The 16,264-nt window shown below is 39.2% G+C and overlaps 2 protein-coding genes across 4 annotated transcripts; one reads left to right on the top strand and one right to left on the bottom strand.

Moving 5' to 3' along the window:
* The first annotated feature begins 26 nt into the window (after positions 1–26).
* ndrg1b (N-myc downstream regulated 1b) lies at positions 27–10,241 on the top strand. Of its 2 annotated transcripts, XM_030781208.1 has the most exons (16): positions 27–123; positions 281–349; positions 977–1,015; positions 4,331–4,436; positions 4,917–5,037; positions 5,575–5,637; positions 5,766–5,826; positions 6,225–6,311; positions 6,828–6,884; positions 7,467–7,570; positions 7,818–7,880; positions 7,989–8,040; positions 8,243–8,290; positions 8,460–8,495; positions 8,670–8,721; positions 9,206–10,241. In XM_030781208.1, the coding sequence occupies exons 1-16, from the start codon at positions 112–114 to the stop codon at positions 9,421–9,423; spliced, it is 1,188 nt and encodes a 395-aa protein (XP_030637068.1). In that variant the 5' UTR covers positions 27–111; the 3' UTR covers positions 9,424–10,241. The 2 variants fall into 2 exon arrangements, with proteins under 2 accessions (XP_030637068.1, XP_030637069.1); XM_030781209.1 differs by lacking the exons at positions 27–123; positions 281–349; positions 977–1,015 and adding an exon at positions 3,562–3,615.
* A 418-nt stretch (positions 10,242–10,659) lies between these two features.
* Positions 10,660–16,201, bottom strand: ccn4b (cellular communication network factor 4b). 2 transcript variants are annotated; one of them, XM_030782059.1, is made up of 5 exons: positions 16,096–16,201; positions 13,686–13,962; positions 12,701–12,958; positions 11,809–12,002; positions 10,660–11,503 (listed from the first exon to the last, which is right to left on the bottom strand). In XM_030782059.1, exons 1-5 carry the CDS (start codon positions 16,141–16,143, stop codon positions 11,204–11,206), a joined length of 1,077 nt encoding a protein of 358 aa, XP_030637919.1. In that variant the 5' UTR covers positions 16,144–16,201; the 3' UTR covers positions 10,660–11,203. The 2 variants fall into 2 exon arrangements, with proteins under 2 accessions (XP_030637919.1, XP_030637920.1); XM_030782060.1 differs by having other exon boundaries at positions 11,809–11,999.
* Between the last annotated feature and the right edge of the window lie 63 nt (positions 16,202–16,264).

The raw sequence follows: 16,264 nt of genomic DNA, 5'->3' as shown, positions 1-16,264 counted from the left end.
AACGTCGGATTGTTTGTTCAGGGACATGTCACGTAGGTCATTGCAGTATGTTCCACACAAAATTCGGGAGCTGCACTCGGACCAACTAAAGCAGGCTGCTGCAAAATCATAATGGCTGAAAGGGTAGGTCATATGTATTTTGAATAATCTTTTCTTTTTTATTTGTTTGTCCATATTACTAAACATGCTGAAAAGTTCATGCACACCATGGCTGCTTATTTGTGGAACAGAACTAGAGCCGAGTGCTTTTCCTAATATGTAAATGTTAACCATATACTAGGCCCCAAGAAACATCGAGTCGGATGAGATGAATGATGAGACAGATCCGTTTGAGGGATATCCAATACAGGTATGGTTGTTACAGAATCAAAGTGGTCAAATTGTTTGCGCATTAAGAATCAAACAGTATCCTCAATTTATGAATTATCCTTTATCGTCGTGACTTGTCCCCCCCCCCCCTTTGCAATACGATATCGACAGTTAGGAAACACTGAGGTCACAACGTTTGAACACGAATTCAGAAACATAGTTTACTTAAATCAGCAACGACCAGAACAACAAAATTCCCTTTAAGTTACTTGTTCCTTTATTTATTACGATGGATCGTTGCAATGGCGTTTCTACCAACACTGTCTAGCTGTTTGTATGAATCAAATCAATTGCACAACATGCACTGGCAGTAGAATATCTCCAAAATGAAGTAGATCAACAAAAATGCCTTTAATGTGAGCTTGCCAAACCCGTTATTTCAAACCATGCAGAGAAAAAAAGGACTTGGGTGGAGGGATTTGTCCCGACAAAAGTATGCGTCACGCTCGATCAATAACTGCTCTTCCAAAGCAACACCCATCACCTGCTGCTGAAACATTTGACCTGTACTAGATGAAAAGTTGTGTATATATCTTGAAATATGTACATATCATGATATTTCATATCCTTTCACAAATTGAAAATTCTTGTCTGTATTTTCTCCCAGAGTCTTCGCGATGCTGTGCAAAATCAGTTTCTAGCAAGGGTATGTAAGACTATATTTCTTCTCCCCCCTCAATTTCAAACACACCTGAAACATTGTGGAGGTTTTCCTAATTGTTTGTTGGCTTAAAGAACTGAAATGTCTCAATTTATTTAAACCCACTCTGGAATATTCAAAATTTGGATACTTCACATTTGCTAGAAGGCTGAGTACCACCAGCTTAATTTAAGTAATTGTGTAACAGTGTTGACAGGGAACAAGCCTTGTTGTTAGGAAGCAGCTCTAACAGATGGTTTATCTGTTTGTGTATAGGCTATACACAGGAAGAATAGTTAAAAGAAACAGAAACAACATGGCATCCATTGACATTGGAATGGAGCTGTACAGCGCGACTTTTTTTTTTTTTTTTGATGCAACAGGACATCCTCAGGCCGTTAAAAGTCTGAGTCCTTCTTTTAGTCATAGCAAAACTCGCATCTCTCCGCAGACAGTAAGATTTAGTACTCATCATGCTCTCCGTGTAGGCTCTTTGTGTGCTGCCTGCAGTTGAGGGTAGCCTGCATTCAGTCAGTGTCTTGACAGTGAAACACTCAGTGTAAACAGATTGCTAGCTCACGCTGATCCTCCCAGATTACCGCCCTCTGGTTTTCAGGCCAGTGTTAAACATGGAAAACAGTCTGCGAATCTCTGGAGCATTGACGTTTGAACTCAAGGGGCAGCCATCTGCCCTGAGCAGCTTTACCCCCAAAGTTCACATGAAGCACGTCCTCCTCATCCTCACTTAAATAAGCTTACTGCTAATGTGTCAGTCGTTGATGTTCTCAATCACATTTGGAAAACCACTGGTTATGACCGAAGTTTATTCAGTGTTCCGCGTCGTGCTGAAGGTCGAGGCAAAGTCCACTGCTTTGACACAACCTGTCAGTGGCCAGTGTGTCTGTATAAAAGAACACAATTTAGATTTTGCACATTGTAAAAAAAAAAAGTGTGAATTTGCTTCATTTCTCGGTTAAAAGCAAAATGTCTCAGAGGTTTATGTAAATTTTCCAGACCAGTGACTGTATTGGAGATTAAAATAGATAGTTCACACCTTTGACACTTTGATTTATTACAACCACTATCTCAGTGCAGTGGTGTAGCACTCAAAAATATCAGCTCAGCTCAGCGTTCGTCAGTGCCACACATGTTTTTGCACTGTGCACTTTCAGTTTTTGGAGTAAGTCTTTTTGTATTTTTCACCCAAATCACAAGTTTTCCATCAAGACCTAAAACAGATTTAAAATATTGAATGACTCTTCCAATACTTAATAGTTCATTGTTAATAGTTTTGGTTATGTCGGCGGTTAACTTCCCAATAAACAATCTTTTAACTACCAAATACATTAAAAAACAAAGAGCTATTACTAACCAGTGTCACATATTCTGTGTGATATAATATTATTCTGTTTGGTTGTCATTCTTTCTCTCAGGAGGTTGGACAAAACAGAATTTTTTACCATAGGTTTTTTAAAACAAGATATGAATTTAGATTTGCTTGGTCAGCTTGACATACTCAACAGAAAACATTCATAAATTTACTGAGATTGAAAAATTGAACTGACAATTGGATTATAAAATGGGCCCATATGTCAACAGTGAACTTCCCCTTTAAGTTCTGCAAATTTTCTCAACACATACAATTCTGCATGATGACAAAATCCACCCAAATCAGCTGGAAGATCTTAGAGCCCTAAAAATCCTTCTCAGCTCTCTCTATTGTTTTCTGCTGGCTGTGGAGAGTGTCCACAATGGCTTCTCATTCCAATGAAATGTGACAGTGTTTTCATACTGAAAATATTTATGAGGTAATAAGGATTATACCACACAACATGTTGTGAACTCACAGTTTATTATTATGATTCCATTCTCCTTAATAATATCTTACAAAATATTTAGTCATAATTTGGGTGTTTACACTGTAAATCCAAAAAAACCCTCAAAAAGTTAGATTTGCTCACAACATAACTCAGAGCACCTGGCTGCCTCAAAAGTAAACTAATTTTTCAGTAGGAAAAATTTTAAATTTACACAGAATTGAAAGACGGGACCGTGTTGTTTATGGGTTCCTTCAAATGTTTTGAATTATTCTAACATTTTTATTTCATAGTTTGCAAAATTTCAGTGAGGTATCCTGAAAGATTTTTTTAACCCATTAATGAACAAGCATTATTTTCCGTATTCTGTTTATATTACTCAGTACAAACCCATGTTAGATTTTCATATGATTTATTTTGACTACCCTCATATGTTGATCACACAGCATATTCGTACTTTGTTTAAACAAAAGAGGAGGGACTCTCTTTCCATGTCCAAATTGCCCAGCTGGCTTGACTGACAGATCCAATTTGGAGATCTCTCCTTCAAGAATTAGGCTAGCGTCGTATGGAGAGCATGCAAGGCATGCTGGGAGCCAGAGGCTTATGTCACACTATAAACAGTGGGATATAAAACTGAGTGCCTGGTTCTCTCTCAGGCTTCTGAAGTCACAGGCTTCCCAGACCTATTCCAAAACAGACACGCACACAAAAGCTAACCGGAGAGCAACAGTCAGTATGGTTCTCGAGGATTCTGAGTATGATTCTGTCTTTGACATTGAGGTTATTGTGAGTATTTTTTTTATTTTATTTTTTCAATGTTGAAAGTATTCTTGTTTTATATGTGGTTGCTTTTTTTTATGAATGGATTACTTTAGCTTTACTTTTAAGTGGGAATTTATGTTGCTGTGAAACAACTTGAGTTTCATTTGTTTGCTTATTTGTTTTTTTGTTTTGAACCTTGATTAGATTATTAGTTGCTGTTGATATGCATTGCATTAGAGCTCTATTATTGTCGCAATAAATGTTGCGTTTGGGCTAGGGATCATAAGGAGGATGTAGTCAACAAGTTCTGTTGCATTGTTCAGTGTTGTAATTTTGAGGAAAATATGGTTGTGTTCACGGTGGAACTATTGTGTTTGTCTGAATAATTCGCACTAGTTTGAGGAAAGTTGGTTGAGTCTCTTGCAGACCTGAGGCAGTCAGGATATGTCTGCCTCTTGTTTCTCTCTGTCATTTCAGGTGTGTGTTAATTAACTCCAAATTCCTGTCCAAGTAACAAATGATATGATTTTCTTTATTTATGAAACAAACAAAATGTCTAATGTTCAATGTATTTTCCATCAAGCTTGATGAAAGTGTTGTTCTATGACTTCTACAACACTACTTTATCATCAGAGAGTGGAGATGGGGAATAGACTGAGGTGGAACAGACTGTAGTTTGACCGCGGAATGTCCGTTCTTGCTCTGAACCTGTAACCTGACCAAGCTTTTGCTTGTACAGGAGGACAATGTGGAGACTCCCTTTGGTAAAGTCCATTGCATCATGAGGGGCACTCCAAAAGGAAACAGGCCCATCCTCCTCACCTACCATGACATCGGACTGAACCGTAAGAGTCTTCGCTAGGCTAAACAGCGGTTCATTTATGAGTTTTTAAAATTGAGAACAGAGTGGATACCTTTTCATATTGTTGTAATGGAGTTTTTTTTTTTTTTTTTTAAATGAATCAATGTATGAGAACAGAAACCATATACATGAAGGTCATTCATATCTTCTCACATCTGCCACTAAACTGTGGCAAGCTGAGGACACTATTACTGATGCTATTCCATCACTTACAGAGCCTATAATAACCAATGTCTGTAAATTACAAAATACACAGCCTACCATACAAATTACACCTTATTTTCTGTAACAATTCATCATTTGTTAACAATTGTTTATCAGCTCATAAAAAAAACCCCAAAAACTTTTTGTACATCCCTTCCTAGTTCTAAGTCAATTTTGCCATTCTGTTCAAAGTTGATTTTCAAGCTCTTGGAGGCTATCTGTCTGTTAATGAGTGTGGTGTTGTGCGTGCTCTGTGCAGATAAGACCTGCTTCAATCCGCTCTTTAACCACGAGGACATGCACGAGATCACGCGCCACTTTGCCGTGTGCCATATTGATGCCCCCGGCCAGCAGGAGGGTGCCAGCACCCTAGCCACCGGGTGAGTGTCCAATACCCTCTTCCCTCTGCCACCCTGCCTGAATGGTGCCAGTCTGTCAGAATTTAGGTCACAGTGTTGCAGGCAGAGGTCATAGCACTCATTTCTGATCTGCCATCTGCTCTGCGGCAAGGACGGCATCTGTTGTCCTAATCCAGCCCCAGAGAGCTCTTGAGGAAGAAGCTTTAAGCTTGGAGGGCTAAGTTAACACCTGGGCAGCTGTGTCATTAGCAAATGTGGAGCAGTAGCTTGTCACAGCATTGTCAGACTTTAGCGTTAACCTGCTATGCTATGGTGTTAAAACTCCAAAATATCAACTCGCTTCATTAACAGCCATAGAATAATGTGTAGCTGTAGTGTTTACAGTAGCTTATAGTGTGATCTTGTCTGCGCTTTAAGTTACACCCTCCTGTATATTTTTAGGGAGCTACTCTGTAATAGAATAAGACCTGTGATTCAGTGACTCTTCAAATGTGCAAGAAAGTGTTACAAAACACCCAAAAGGCAAAATAAAGTAAACATGGTCGTCGTTTGCTGTAGGTTCACCTACCCGTCTATGGACCAACTCTCAGAGACCGTCACTCTGGTTCTCAAACACTTTGGGTAAGAACACTGCTTCTGAAAACCTCCCATACATGTCATGCTGTGATGATGCCGTTATCTGGCTCATAATAACATGTAGCAACAGTCTGGAGCGAAAGTGACTGAAAATCCGCTTGTTCTTGCTACAGGGTGAAGAGCGTGATTGGGCTGGCCATTGGGGCTGGAGCCTATGTCCTTGCACGGTTTGCTGTAAGTTCTTATCTTCTTTTGTTTTTGGTTTGTTTGTTTTTTTCTACTGGACTTTTAAATCAGGATTAAAGCTCTTGCTACATACAGTTATGCTGACATTGGTAGCTTAATCTTTCCCCATTATTTTTGGCAAGCAGGACTTTAAGTCCTGTGGAATGTGCTTGTGCACACAAACCTTTACACTGCATCTTTGAATATTTCTTATTTCTTTAATTATTTGCCCTGGTAACTGTAAAAATATTTGCCCGTGTTATTGGTAAAAAAAAGTGTTACTTTATGCTGAAAAATGAAAGCAAGTGTCATGACTATTAATGACCTAATAAACGTTTTTTGTTTTTTTTTAAGTCATGTTGTGTTACTTGGCCTGCCTTTGATTGGTTTGTCTGTATTGTTTCTAGCTCAATCACCCTGACATGGTGGAGGGTCTTGTGCTGATTAACATCAATGCCCAGGCTGAAGGTTGGATGGACTGGGCAGCACACAAGGTAAAGCAGCCTCATTGCCAGTAATATGGTACATTGGCACTAGTGTGGTCTATAAGATATAGTTTTGTCCTTGGTTTTTGTTTTGGTTTTTGAGTGTAATTTAGCCTCATAGTATTAAAAATAGCTGAAACCTGAGTTGCTAATGTCATATTGTCAGGGGTTTCTTTTGCTGGAATATGATTATTTTGTTTTTAATAAACTTTCTGTGGGTTCTGCTCAGAGTGTGGTTTATTATAAGTAATAAGTCAACTTAAGAACCTACCATCAGATGTACTTTGTGTACTTTGTGAAACGTTAACTTGCTCACAAAACAATCCCTGAAAGTATTAGCAGGCGTGCCTATTGTCTGCAGGCAGTGTTAGACTAAGCACACACTGACACACTGATTTTGCTGTGCTAGATTTTAATTCTTTAGGGATTAGATGGGAGCGCAAGTTTAAACCTCTTTTAACAAGCTCATGTATTTGATCAAAGGCACATGTGCTCAGTTCTCTGCGGTTTGCAATTTCTCTGCAGATTACCGGCTGGGCCCACGCACTCCCTGATATGGTCATTTCTCACCTGTTTGGCAAGGTAAGGGACAGATGAAGAAATATTAAATTTGAAACTTGTAAATTGTGTTTTAAGGTGGATATTTGAAAATGTCTCAGAGTGTTGCTTGCGTGCTGAGGCAGTAAATTACGCTACTTGCTGTTGTTAGCATTATTGTGCTTTGGCGACTCCTGGCGTCAGTGGGGTGCCAGGTTAAAGCTGCAGGCAAATCCAAGGGAAACAGAGCGGGTCTCCACGTGCGTTGTGCTCCCGTGGAGATGCTTGTACACCAGGGAGGTGAAAAGAAAGGGATGTTGACTTTGCACGTACCAGACGACCCATGCCTTGCTCTTAGACCCCCTTGGTTGATAGGGTTAATAGATCACCAAATTATGTTCAAAGGGGTAAAGTAATATCCCCCCCACCGAACTTTTACATGTTTGGAGTACATTACAAAAACTGTTCCCGTTTTAACATCTGTTCTGTTATTCAGCAAATTTCAGTCACTTTTGTGTAGATTATGTATACATCATGCTTTTGCTTTTGCTGCCATGTGACATACGCAGGGAACTAATATTCAGTGGACGTACACTGTATAAACTCAATACCCGCTTGTTGTTGCAGGAGGAGATCCATAACAATCACGACCTGATTGGCACCTTCCGTCACCACATCACAAATGACATGAACCAGGCCAACCTTCAGCAGTTCGTTAAGTCCTACAACAGGTATTGCAAAAGTCTGATTTAATCCTAAAGGATGCAGGAATTATTTACATGAACCTCAAGTAATAGCTAGTAAGTACTTGTTTCCCTAGGCTTAACGTATGTTTCTTAGTTAGCCAGAGGGTTATGTTCTTTTAAGAGAGCTGGGTAACCTTAAGTTTCTCCTGAGGGGCAAAATTTAGGAAAACATGAAAGCAGTAGTCTGGTCACGCAAATATTTCATTTGGCTTTTCTGTGCTTCTTCTCTCAGCCGAAGGGATTTGGAGGTGGAGAGGCCTGTTCCGGGAGGGAACGTTAATGTGAGGACTCTGAAGTAAGTGACTCTTCTTAATATTAACAGAATGGTTTTCGACGACATTTTTGAAGTTTGTAAGAACTGCATATTCCATTACTCATCCCTTGCTGTATCTTGTTGGTAAAGATGTCCTGCCCTTCTGGTGGTCGGAGACAGTTCACCCGCTGTTGATGCTGTGGTAACTTCAATCTTCTCATTTTTCCAGAAAAACTCATTTTCTCTAATAATTCTCGATTTGAAACAGATACCCAATTCAAATGAACATCATTGAAGTTGTCATACCAGTGCAGTGTTGAGAGAAAATGTATTTATTTACTAACTGCTTTGTTCATTTGTCTAGTTTTTTTGTTCATTTGCTGTTTATTGTTTATTTGTTTTAGGTGGATTGCAACTCTAGACTGAACCCAACAAAGACCACCCTGCTTAAGGTTTGTACCTTTAGAAACTCACAATTAGTAGCAAACAAGGATTCATTATTTCATAATAGTAATTTCATGTAAGATATGCCAAACTGGAGATAGCATCTTTATGAAAGCTGAGAAAGTTTGTTATATTTATTATTGTCCTTAAATATTTTGTATTTTGCCCTTTGTTTAGATGGCTGACTGTGGAGGGCTACCCCAGGTGGATCAAGTATGTATTCACACGTCTTCTTTGTTGTTAAATGAAATTTACTTTGTGTGTGATTCTGGAGTATCACTTTATAATGCCTTAGAGCTGGGGTTTTCAACTAGAGGTTTAAGAACCCCTGCCTTAGAGAAAAGATCTGCTTCCTCACGTTTTCTGACCTACCTCTCTATTTTCCAGCCGGCTAAACTGATAGAGGCCATCAAATATTTCATTCAGGGCATGGGCTACAGTAAGTTTGCCTTATGATTATTGATAATTATTAATAACGATTCGTTCTGATTATTAATTCTGATTATTACCTTTGTTTGGTAATTCAAACATATGCCCCCCAAAAAATCACTAATCCAAAAAAATGAGTGTTGTTATTCTGTAATAACTGTGATGCTGTCTTACAAACAGGTTTTTTTTTTGAGTGAGTAAATACAGATTTGTTGCAATTTATTAATTCAACTCAGTAATGTATTAGGACACCTCCAGTTCAGCTGTGAACCAATTTCAAATTCTAACATCATTAAGTGTTGCTATATTTTACTATATCTTTCATAAAGTCCGTATCTGGTGGTAACTGTCACTAACACACCAGCTCAGCTTTTGCCCATATATGGTTGAATTGATTTGCCTTCTGTCGTCATAGTCATTATTCAGTCCCTCTTCAAATCCCTTTCTTTGTTTTTAACCCCCTCGCTTTCCTTCTCTCTCTCGCTCTTTTTCAGTGTCCTCGGCGAGCATGACTCGCCTAGTTCGCTCCCGCACTGCCTCGGGCTCCAGCATCAGCTCTCTCGATGGCAACCGCAGCCGCTCCCATAGCAACCGTAGCCGCTCGCACACGGCCGAGGAGCAGAGGGGGCGTTCTCACACGGACGTCTCCATGGAGAGCGCCTCCCACAGTAGTGTAGATAACACCACCAAATCCAATGCATTATCCTGCTAAATTGCTGCTCAATCCCACCGCACGTGCAGTTACCAGTATCCACCAATGACCTGTCCCCACAACTCACCTGACTGTTCTTCACGCTCTAAAACTAGGGATGCCAACTTTTGACCCACTTAATCTGAATAAATTATGTCTCAGATGAAGAGATTAAAATTGTTTAGTTGCTATATGGGTGTTTAGGGCCAAGAATAGGCAGATTACTACTTAGAACTGTAGAGGGATTTACAGAGAATTTGGACTTAATTTCAAGGGTCACGCGAAGGATGAAATCTCATGTAAAATGCATGCTGGAAAAGGTGTTTTGTTCATATTCACTTCAGTGTTATTTTCAGTACTCAAAGCTATCTGTTTGCATTAACAAACAGTGTAACATATTTTGAATGTATGATTCAACATGGTGAATGTATTATATTGGAAAAAAAATGATAGGGAGGTCAGTGCATGTTTAAGCTTACTCTAAGAGGGGCCGTGGATCCGTAATGGGTTTTGGGAGTTGTTTGGCGTCTTGGACCAGAGTGAGAGTAACCTGTTTTTGAAGTTATTTGGGAAAAATTTTTATACTTTAAGTATGACGATAGATACAACTTAACCCAAATTTGAGCGTAGCTACTATAATACATATTTCTGTAGAATTGCTTTGATGGTTTTAGGATATGGTCAAATTAGCAAAGCTGCATTTACTCTATTAATAATATTCTTTGTTTCAAGGGCACAGTCTAAGAGACAAAATCAGTTTTTGTACAGTGTTGATGGGATAGTTTCATAATCAGCGTTTCTGTTCACTTTAAACTAATAAAACTTAAATTGAACCATAATGCTACGTTTCCTGTTGGGGTTGGATTCCACCAGCAGCACACTGCTAATGAAACATAATAGAAAAACAGAAAAACTTTTTTCACATTTTTCACATTGCATTAAAAATCATAATGGGAGATTGTCTGTTTAAGCTTTAATTTATGATATTGGGTGGAATGTGACCATAATTAACCTAATAATCAAATGAGAAAGTCCTTTGACTCCACTACCTCTGAAGTTTAAATTTTGAAGTTTGAAATTTAACAGAAACACTAAAGCACCACTAAAGCAAGTAATTGTAAAAACATGTTTTATTTGCACGAATAATACAATGACATCATGCGAGGCAGTATACTGGAAATATGTACAATTAAAAACGAGGGCATTTTAATATATCCTGCTTATAACTTACATCTGCAACATACACACAAACCATATTCACAAAATGGTCCCTTAATTCCTATACAATAACAGATAAAGTAATGAAGTAATTGATATAAATCAGACATGGAAAATTCAAAGTTAAATTGCAGAGGCTGCAAACAGTCACACAAACCGCAAAAAACATTTTAGAATGTTATCATGATCGCCTGGACAAAGCATAGTCTGACAATATTTGTATGAGTTCATACAAAAAAGTGCAAGCGCTATTTCCAGCTATTATATCCTCTTTGGTTTAAACTGAAACTGCATAATTTCACAAACGCACACTGAGAAATTTTTAGTAAATCAAAGTCCCCTTAAACAAGAGAACCTTTCCAAAAAAGTGACTCATTTACCTTTCTTGCATTATGCCAATTCCAAAAGGAGGAAAAAAAAACCTGATTGCCATGTCCTCTGGTCCAATACAAAATGGGAAATTTCCAATGACCTGTCGTTGGGCTTGGGTTTTAGATAGGAGCAAAGGAGCAAGCAATCACACATAATTAAGTATGTGGAATAAACAATGCCACAATATATTACATGTCATACTCCCTCTGACTCAGTTAATTATTTCATTGTGGTCATAGTAACGTTCTAGATCTGCAAAGATGTCGTTGGGTTTTCTACAGGTCAGGTTGCAGAAACAGGCATTGATCCACATAAACTTCCACGTGAATACCGATCCATTGGGGCACACGAACTCCACCTCAATAGTCTTGGACTTGTACGGGATACAGCAGCGGTCATCCGTGCAGACACCACAGTACTTGGGCCAATAGGCACGTTTGCTAACACAGCCTGAAATAGTGAAGTTCTTCGCCTGAGGTTCCCGGTAGATGTTTAGACACTTCTTTCCTGGCTGGATCACACAACAGTGGCCATGAATAAGACATATGAATCATATATTGAGTTATGTGGAAGTAAAACTATCATAATGTAAGGACATCTAATATAACACATCTATTTATCAACTCTCCATTGGAAGCAAAACTTAAATATAAAATCCAACATTCTGGAAAAATAACCGGGATAAACAATCTTTTCTTTACTTAACTGTGTAAAATGTGGTAACAATTTCAGAGTGTTCTGCTGTTGTGAAATTCACACAAAAAAAACCCTTCCATTCATGGTTGATCTGTTTGTTCAAAGTTTTTTCGAGCCTACCCTGAAGTGTTGGGTAATGTCCACATCACAGGGTCGGAGGTCGCATAGACGTGTCTCCTTCTCCATCTCACACCGGTCGTTGGCATTGGAGATCCGCATGGACACTCCTCTCCCGCATGTTTTAGAACAGGGACTCCATGAGGTGGTCTGGGTAATGCAGTTCTTGTGCCACACCTCACTAGTCATGACGCCTCCTGAGTGAATGACAACAGATATTGGGTTTAAAATATTCCAGTTTATGTCACATTAAGTTTTTATTACAATAAGTTCTGTAAGTACTTGGTAGTTATCATGTTAATAGGCAGGTATTAACTGCAAGTTTTGAAAGTCTGAAATCTGGTCAGGAAAGAGAAAAGGGCATTTTTGCACACTTAAACAATCCATTGGTGTAGGTTGTGCAACTGGGCAGGTTTAAATTAAGTTTTTGCACCAGTTCTGTTGCTAAAAGGAGACTCAATAATGACATCTTTACACAGCAGTGCTGCTGGTTTTTTACTCTCAACCAGGGGTGGAAAAAGTAAAAGCAGATGTACTCTTAAGTAGAGTTAAACTGACAATGGTTTTTGTAAATTGTAAATGAGTGACTATTTCACTTAAGTATTTTTCAGCAGGGATACTTTTAACTTTAGAGTACTTTTTGTTTGTTTGTTTTTACTTTTTTCACCCCTGCTCTCAAATCATAATTAGAAGGCGATTTTTTTCCCAACATGGAGAGCACATGTGCAAATTCTTTAGCCAATGGAGAACACCATATTTTTATAGATGGATGTTATACAAAGACTCCATGCTGACTAGATAAAAACAGAGATGTACATGCATCAGGGCAGGAAAAAGTATTAACAGTATTCTGAAAAAGACTATGGAGCGTAGACATGGAATAAGAAGGCTTTACCCTCCTCCAGCGTGTGTCTGGGGTTGGTTCTGCGGGATCTCCTGGACTCATCACAGATCCACTGCTCACAACAGCGGCCTGGGATCTTGACCCGTCTGGGAGACTGACACCACACCCTTGGTGGCAGGGATTCGGTGCATAGCGACACACATCCAATAGCTCCGTTCACACAGAGACAGCGATACTTACAGTTGGGCTGGAAGCTTTCCCCATTACGGTAGATAACGCCATCATACTCACAACCCGTTCCCAGTAAGTCTACAATGGGGAGTCATAAATATAACAGTACGTGCTGGCTATCAGTATTAGCTCTGAACATCATCTCTAGTTCCGCATTACATAAATAGTGCAAGGTGAATGATGAAACTCCCTGTAAGGCACAAATTTCTACACTGCTTTAAATAATGATGTAGACACGAGAAATCTGTAGGCCTCCAGTGTGAGACAGTTTCAATCAGAGGCATGCTCAATCCAGCATTTTAGAGGATGAGCTATCACATTGAGTTGGGGAGAGAGGTATATTGCTTGAATTAAAATGGATTAAATTCAGCTCCTGTCATTAAAATTCCGATTCATAATTCATTGCGGCAAATTCAATGCAAACTCCAATCAAACTCATGAATTGAACAGAAGTATCAATTCCAAAATTCTCAGCTGAGCCAAACCCTGGTTGAATATACGAAAAGGAAAAGAATCACACAGTCTTAATTTTTCTGCTACTATTTTCTACAGCTTTGGTTTATATATTATGAGCTTCTATTCAAAACAAAACAAACATTGTATACAACATATCCCATACAACAAAAAGCACACATTAGCATGTAGGAGTTTTTTTGTGACTCATGTACATTGTACAAAATGCATTTATTTTGGGCCCCTGGTGCCAAATATTACATTATGTAATGAGATATATTATTTCCAGTATGTTTAGAAAGGAAGAAGTAAACTCTCTAACATGTTAGATAAAGGTTTGTGATTCACTTACATGCACACACTCCTTTTTCGTACCTAGGCTTGTCTGAGCTGTAATCGCAGTAAAGTCCTTTGTGGTAGTCACAGACGTCTCTCTCGTTGCATGTTTCACCAAACTGTTTGGCACAGGCCTTGCAGCAGTCACAGCCATCTGTTAATAGACTCACCCCCGGTGGACACACGGGGGCGCTCTTGGGGCATTTGCAGGGCCATTTGCAATACTGCATCCGGTTATAGGGATCCAATGCAGTGGTAACAGGGGGCATAGCAGTGGAATTCTGGGAAAGGGCCTTTACATATGAGAGAGAAAGATAGACAGACAGACAGGCACACAGACAGACAGAAGATAGATAGATAGATAGATAGATAGATAGATAGATAGATAGATAGATAGATAGATAGATAGATAGATGAGGGGAAAGAAGAATGAAAAAATATGTCACAGTTTGTTGCAGCTACTGCTCACAACTGTTTACAATGTCCATCGTTCAGAATCTCAGACTCTTCTCTGTGATTTATGTATGACTCACCCTAACCTTTGCCAAAAATACCACATGGCTAGAACAAAAACTGAACAAATGACTCAGTGCACAGAAGAGAAAGAGACAGTTACGTATAGTCATGGAAATCTTCACAGCATGGAGCCTGTCTAACTCAGAACCTCAGGAAGGGCTACAATGGTCATGTGCTGTGTGGCAGGCATTCTTTGCAGTCAGGCAGACTGAATCGTTTAGTCTCTGTCACTCTGACGCAAACTCCCAGACTGAGACAAAATGAATAACAAACATCCAAGTTGCCTGAACAGATTTAGTTAATGTTGTGTTTTCTGACACAGAATTCCAAAGCTCAAGATCCCTCAAAAATTGACTACGAAAAGGAGACACGTCAGCTTTTTAAACTCTTAAACACTCTGATTCTCTTCTGCTATGCAAGATCAGCACACCTCTATTGACCAACAGCAAATGGATAGGACACTGAAAGACCAAAAACATTTCCTGGCAGCCAAGAGCTACATTCAGTGTTGTACATTCAAGGCCAATATCAGTATTGACCACAAGAGGGCGCCAAGAAATGAATTTTCAATCTAAAGGGATTAACTCACCTCTTTTGTTGATACTCTCTAATAACACTGCAGATTCATTAATCTGAATCAAATCATGTGTGCAGCCTACAGTACCTTTAAAGCTTGCTTCTCAGACAAGAGGCCAGTTTGAAACTAGGAACAGCATTTTGCATGGAGAAATGGACATGATCTATTAGAAACACAATTTATTCAAGTGCCAGTTTTAATCCTAGTGTGGGAGATTTCATTTTAATTTTGCAAATTATATCTGAAAACAGTGGTGTACAACCTTGTCACTGGATATCACGAGACATTCCACTCGAACATTTCATTTCACATCACGAGCGCATTTACAGCTGGAGTCAAGGTTAAGCTTATTAGTTGTCCTAAAGAACTGCGGTCCCCTGGCACGACACTGGGAACTATTAATCTAAGTAAGTAAAAGTGGCAATCGACGAGTACCAGACTACGACAAATTAAGAAGGAAGTGACTGTATATGCTCTTTAAACGTGAAGAATCCTGACTATACTTGGGTTGCAGACATAAATACACTCTGGCGTCTGTAGTCTCTGGTCAAACTGCTCGAGGGGGATGTAACAGGTCAACCTGGAAAGGAGTTGTTGGGCTACTACATTTTCAGAGTATAACATAAACAAAACAGAGCAAACTAACAAACAAAACAGAAAACTCTTAGCAGTGATAGCATCAATAAAACTGACTACCCCACTTTCCCTTATTCACGAGAGTGACGCGAATGTTTGAAGTCACGTAGTCTTACACATGGGGAAACTGTAACTAACTACCTGCAGCTCTGCATCAGAGGAAATTTAATCAGTCAGCTTACCCCAAGTACAGACCTAGACATTGACACATTCTTAATAGAATAACTCTTTGCGGGAACATATAACCAGGTCAACTTTTTTACTAATCACAAAGCCTTTGATTTTAACCGATTAACTCTATTTAACCCAGAAAACAGTGAAATTTAGAAGCACTGGCACAGACCAAAAGTAGCCAAACAAAGCTGTAAGGGAACGTGACAAGGATCTACGACAAACACAGAGGTCTGGCGTCTTAACCTTAAAAAATGCATAGTCCTTCTGCACTCCTCTCCGTAACAGAACGCAATGAATCCGAGGACACAACGTGTGAGACGGTTTAGTGAGTTACAAAAATATGCTACATTAAAAATGTCTCGAGCGCTCACTAACGTCAGTATCTCCTTGTGCTGTGTACTATTTTGAACCAGAACCAACCCAAATCCTTTTATCTGTTATAAATATATTAATCGCAGTTTGGCTACATATGAGTTGTGTGGACAGATTAATTTCGGACAGTGTTCTATCGCACAGCGCTCACCTGATGAATACTGGCAACCAATATAATCCACGGCACGAGCCACCTCATCACTATATTCCTCTGTGAAATACATTGAAGCAAGAATTATTGTCCTTCACTGGTAAAATCCATCACCCCCTTCACATATAGTTCCTTTCATGACATAGCCCTCCTGGACCGCGCACTGCCA

This window comes from Chanos chanos, chromosome 8 (assembly GCF_902362185.1).
Source record: "Chanos chanos chromosome 8, fChaCha1.1, whole genome shotgun sequence".
Classification (NCBI taxonomy): domain Eukaryota; kingdom Metazoa; phylum Chordata; class Actinopteri; order Gonorynchiformes; family Chanidae; genus Chanos; species Chanos chanos.
The sequence above is the reverse complement of the archived record's forward strand: the minus strand, read 5'-3'. Positions and strand labels throughout refer to the sequence as shown.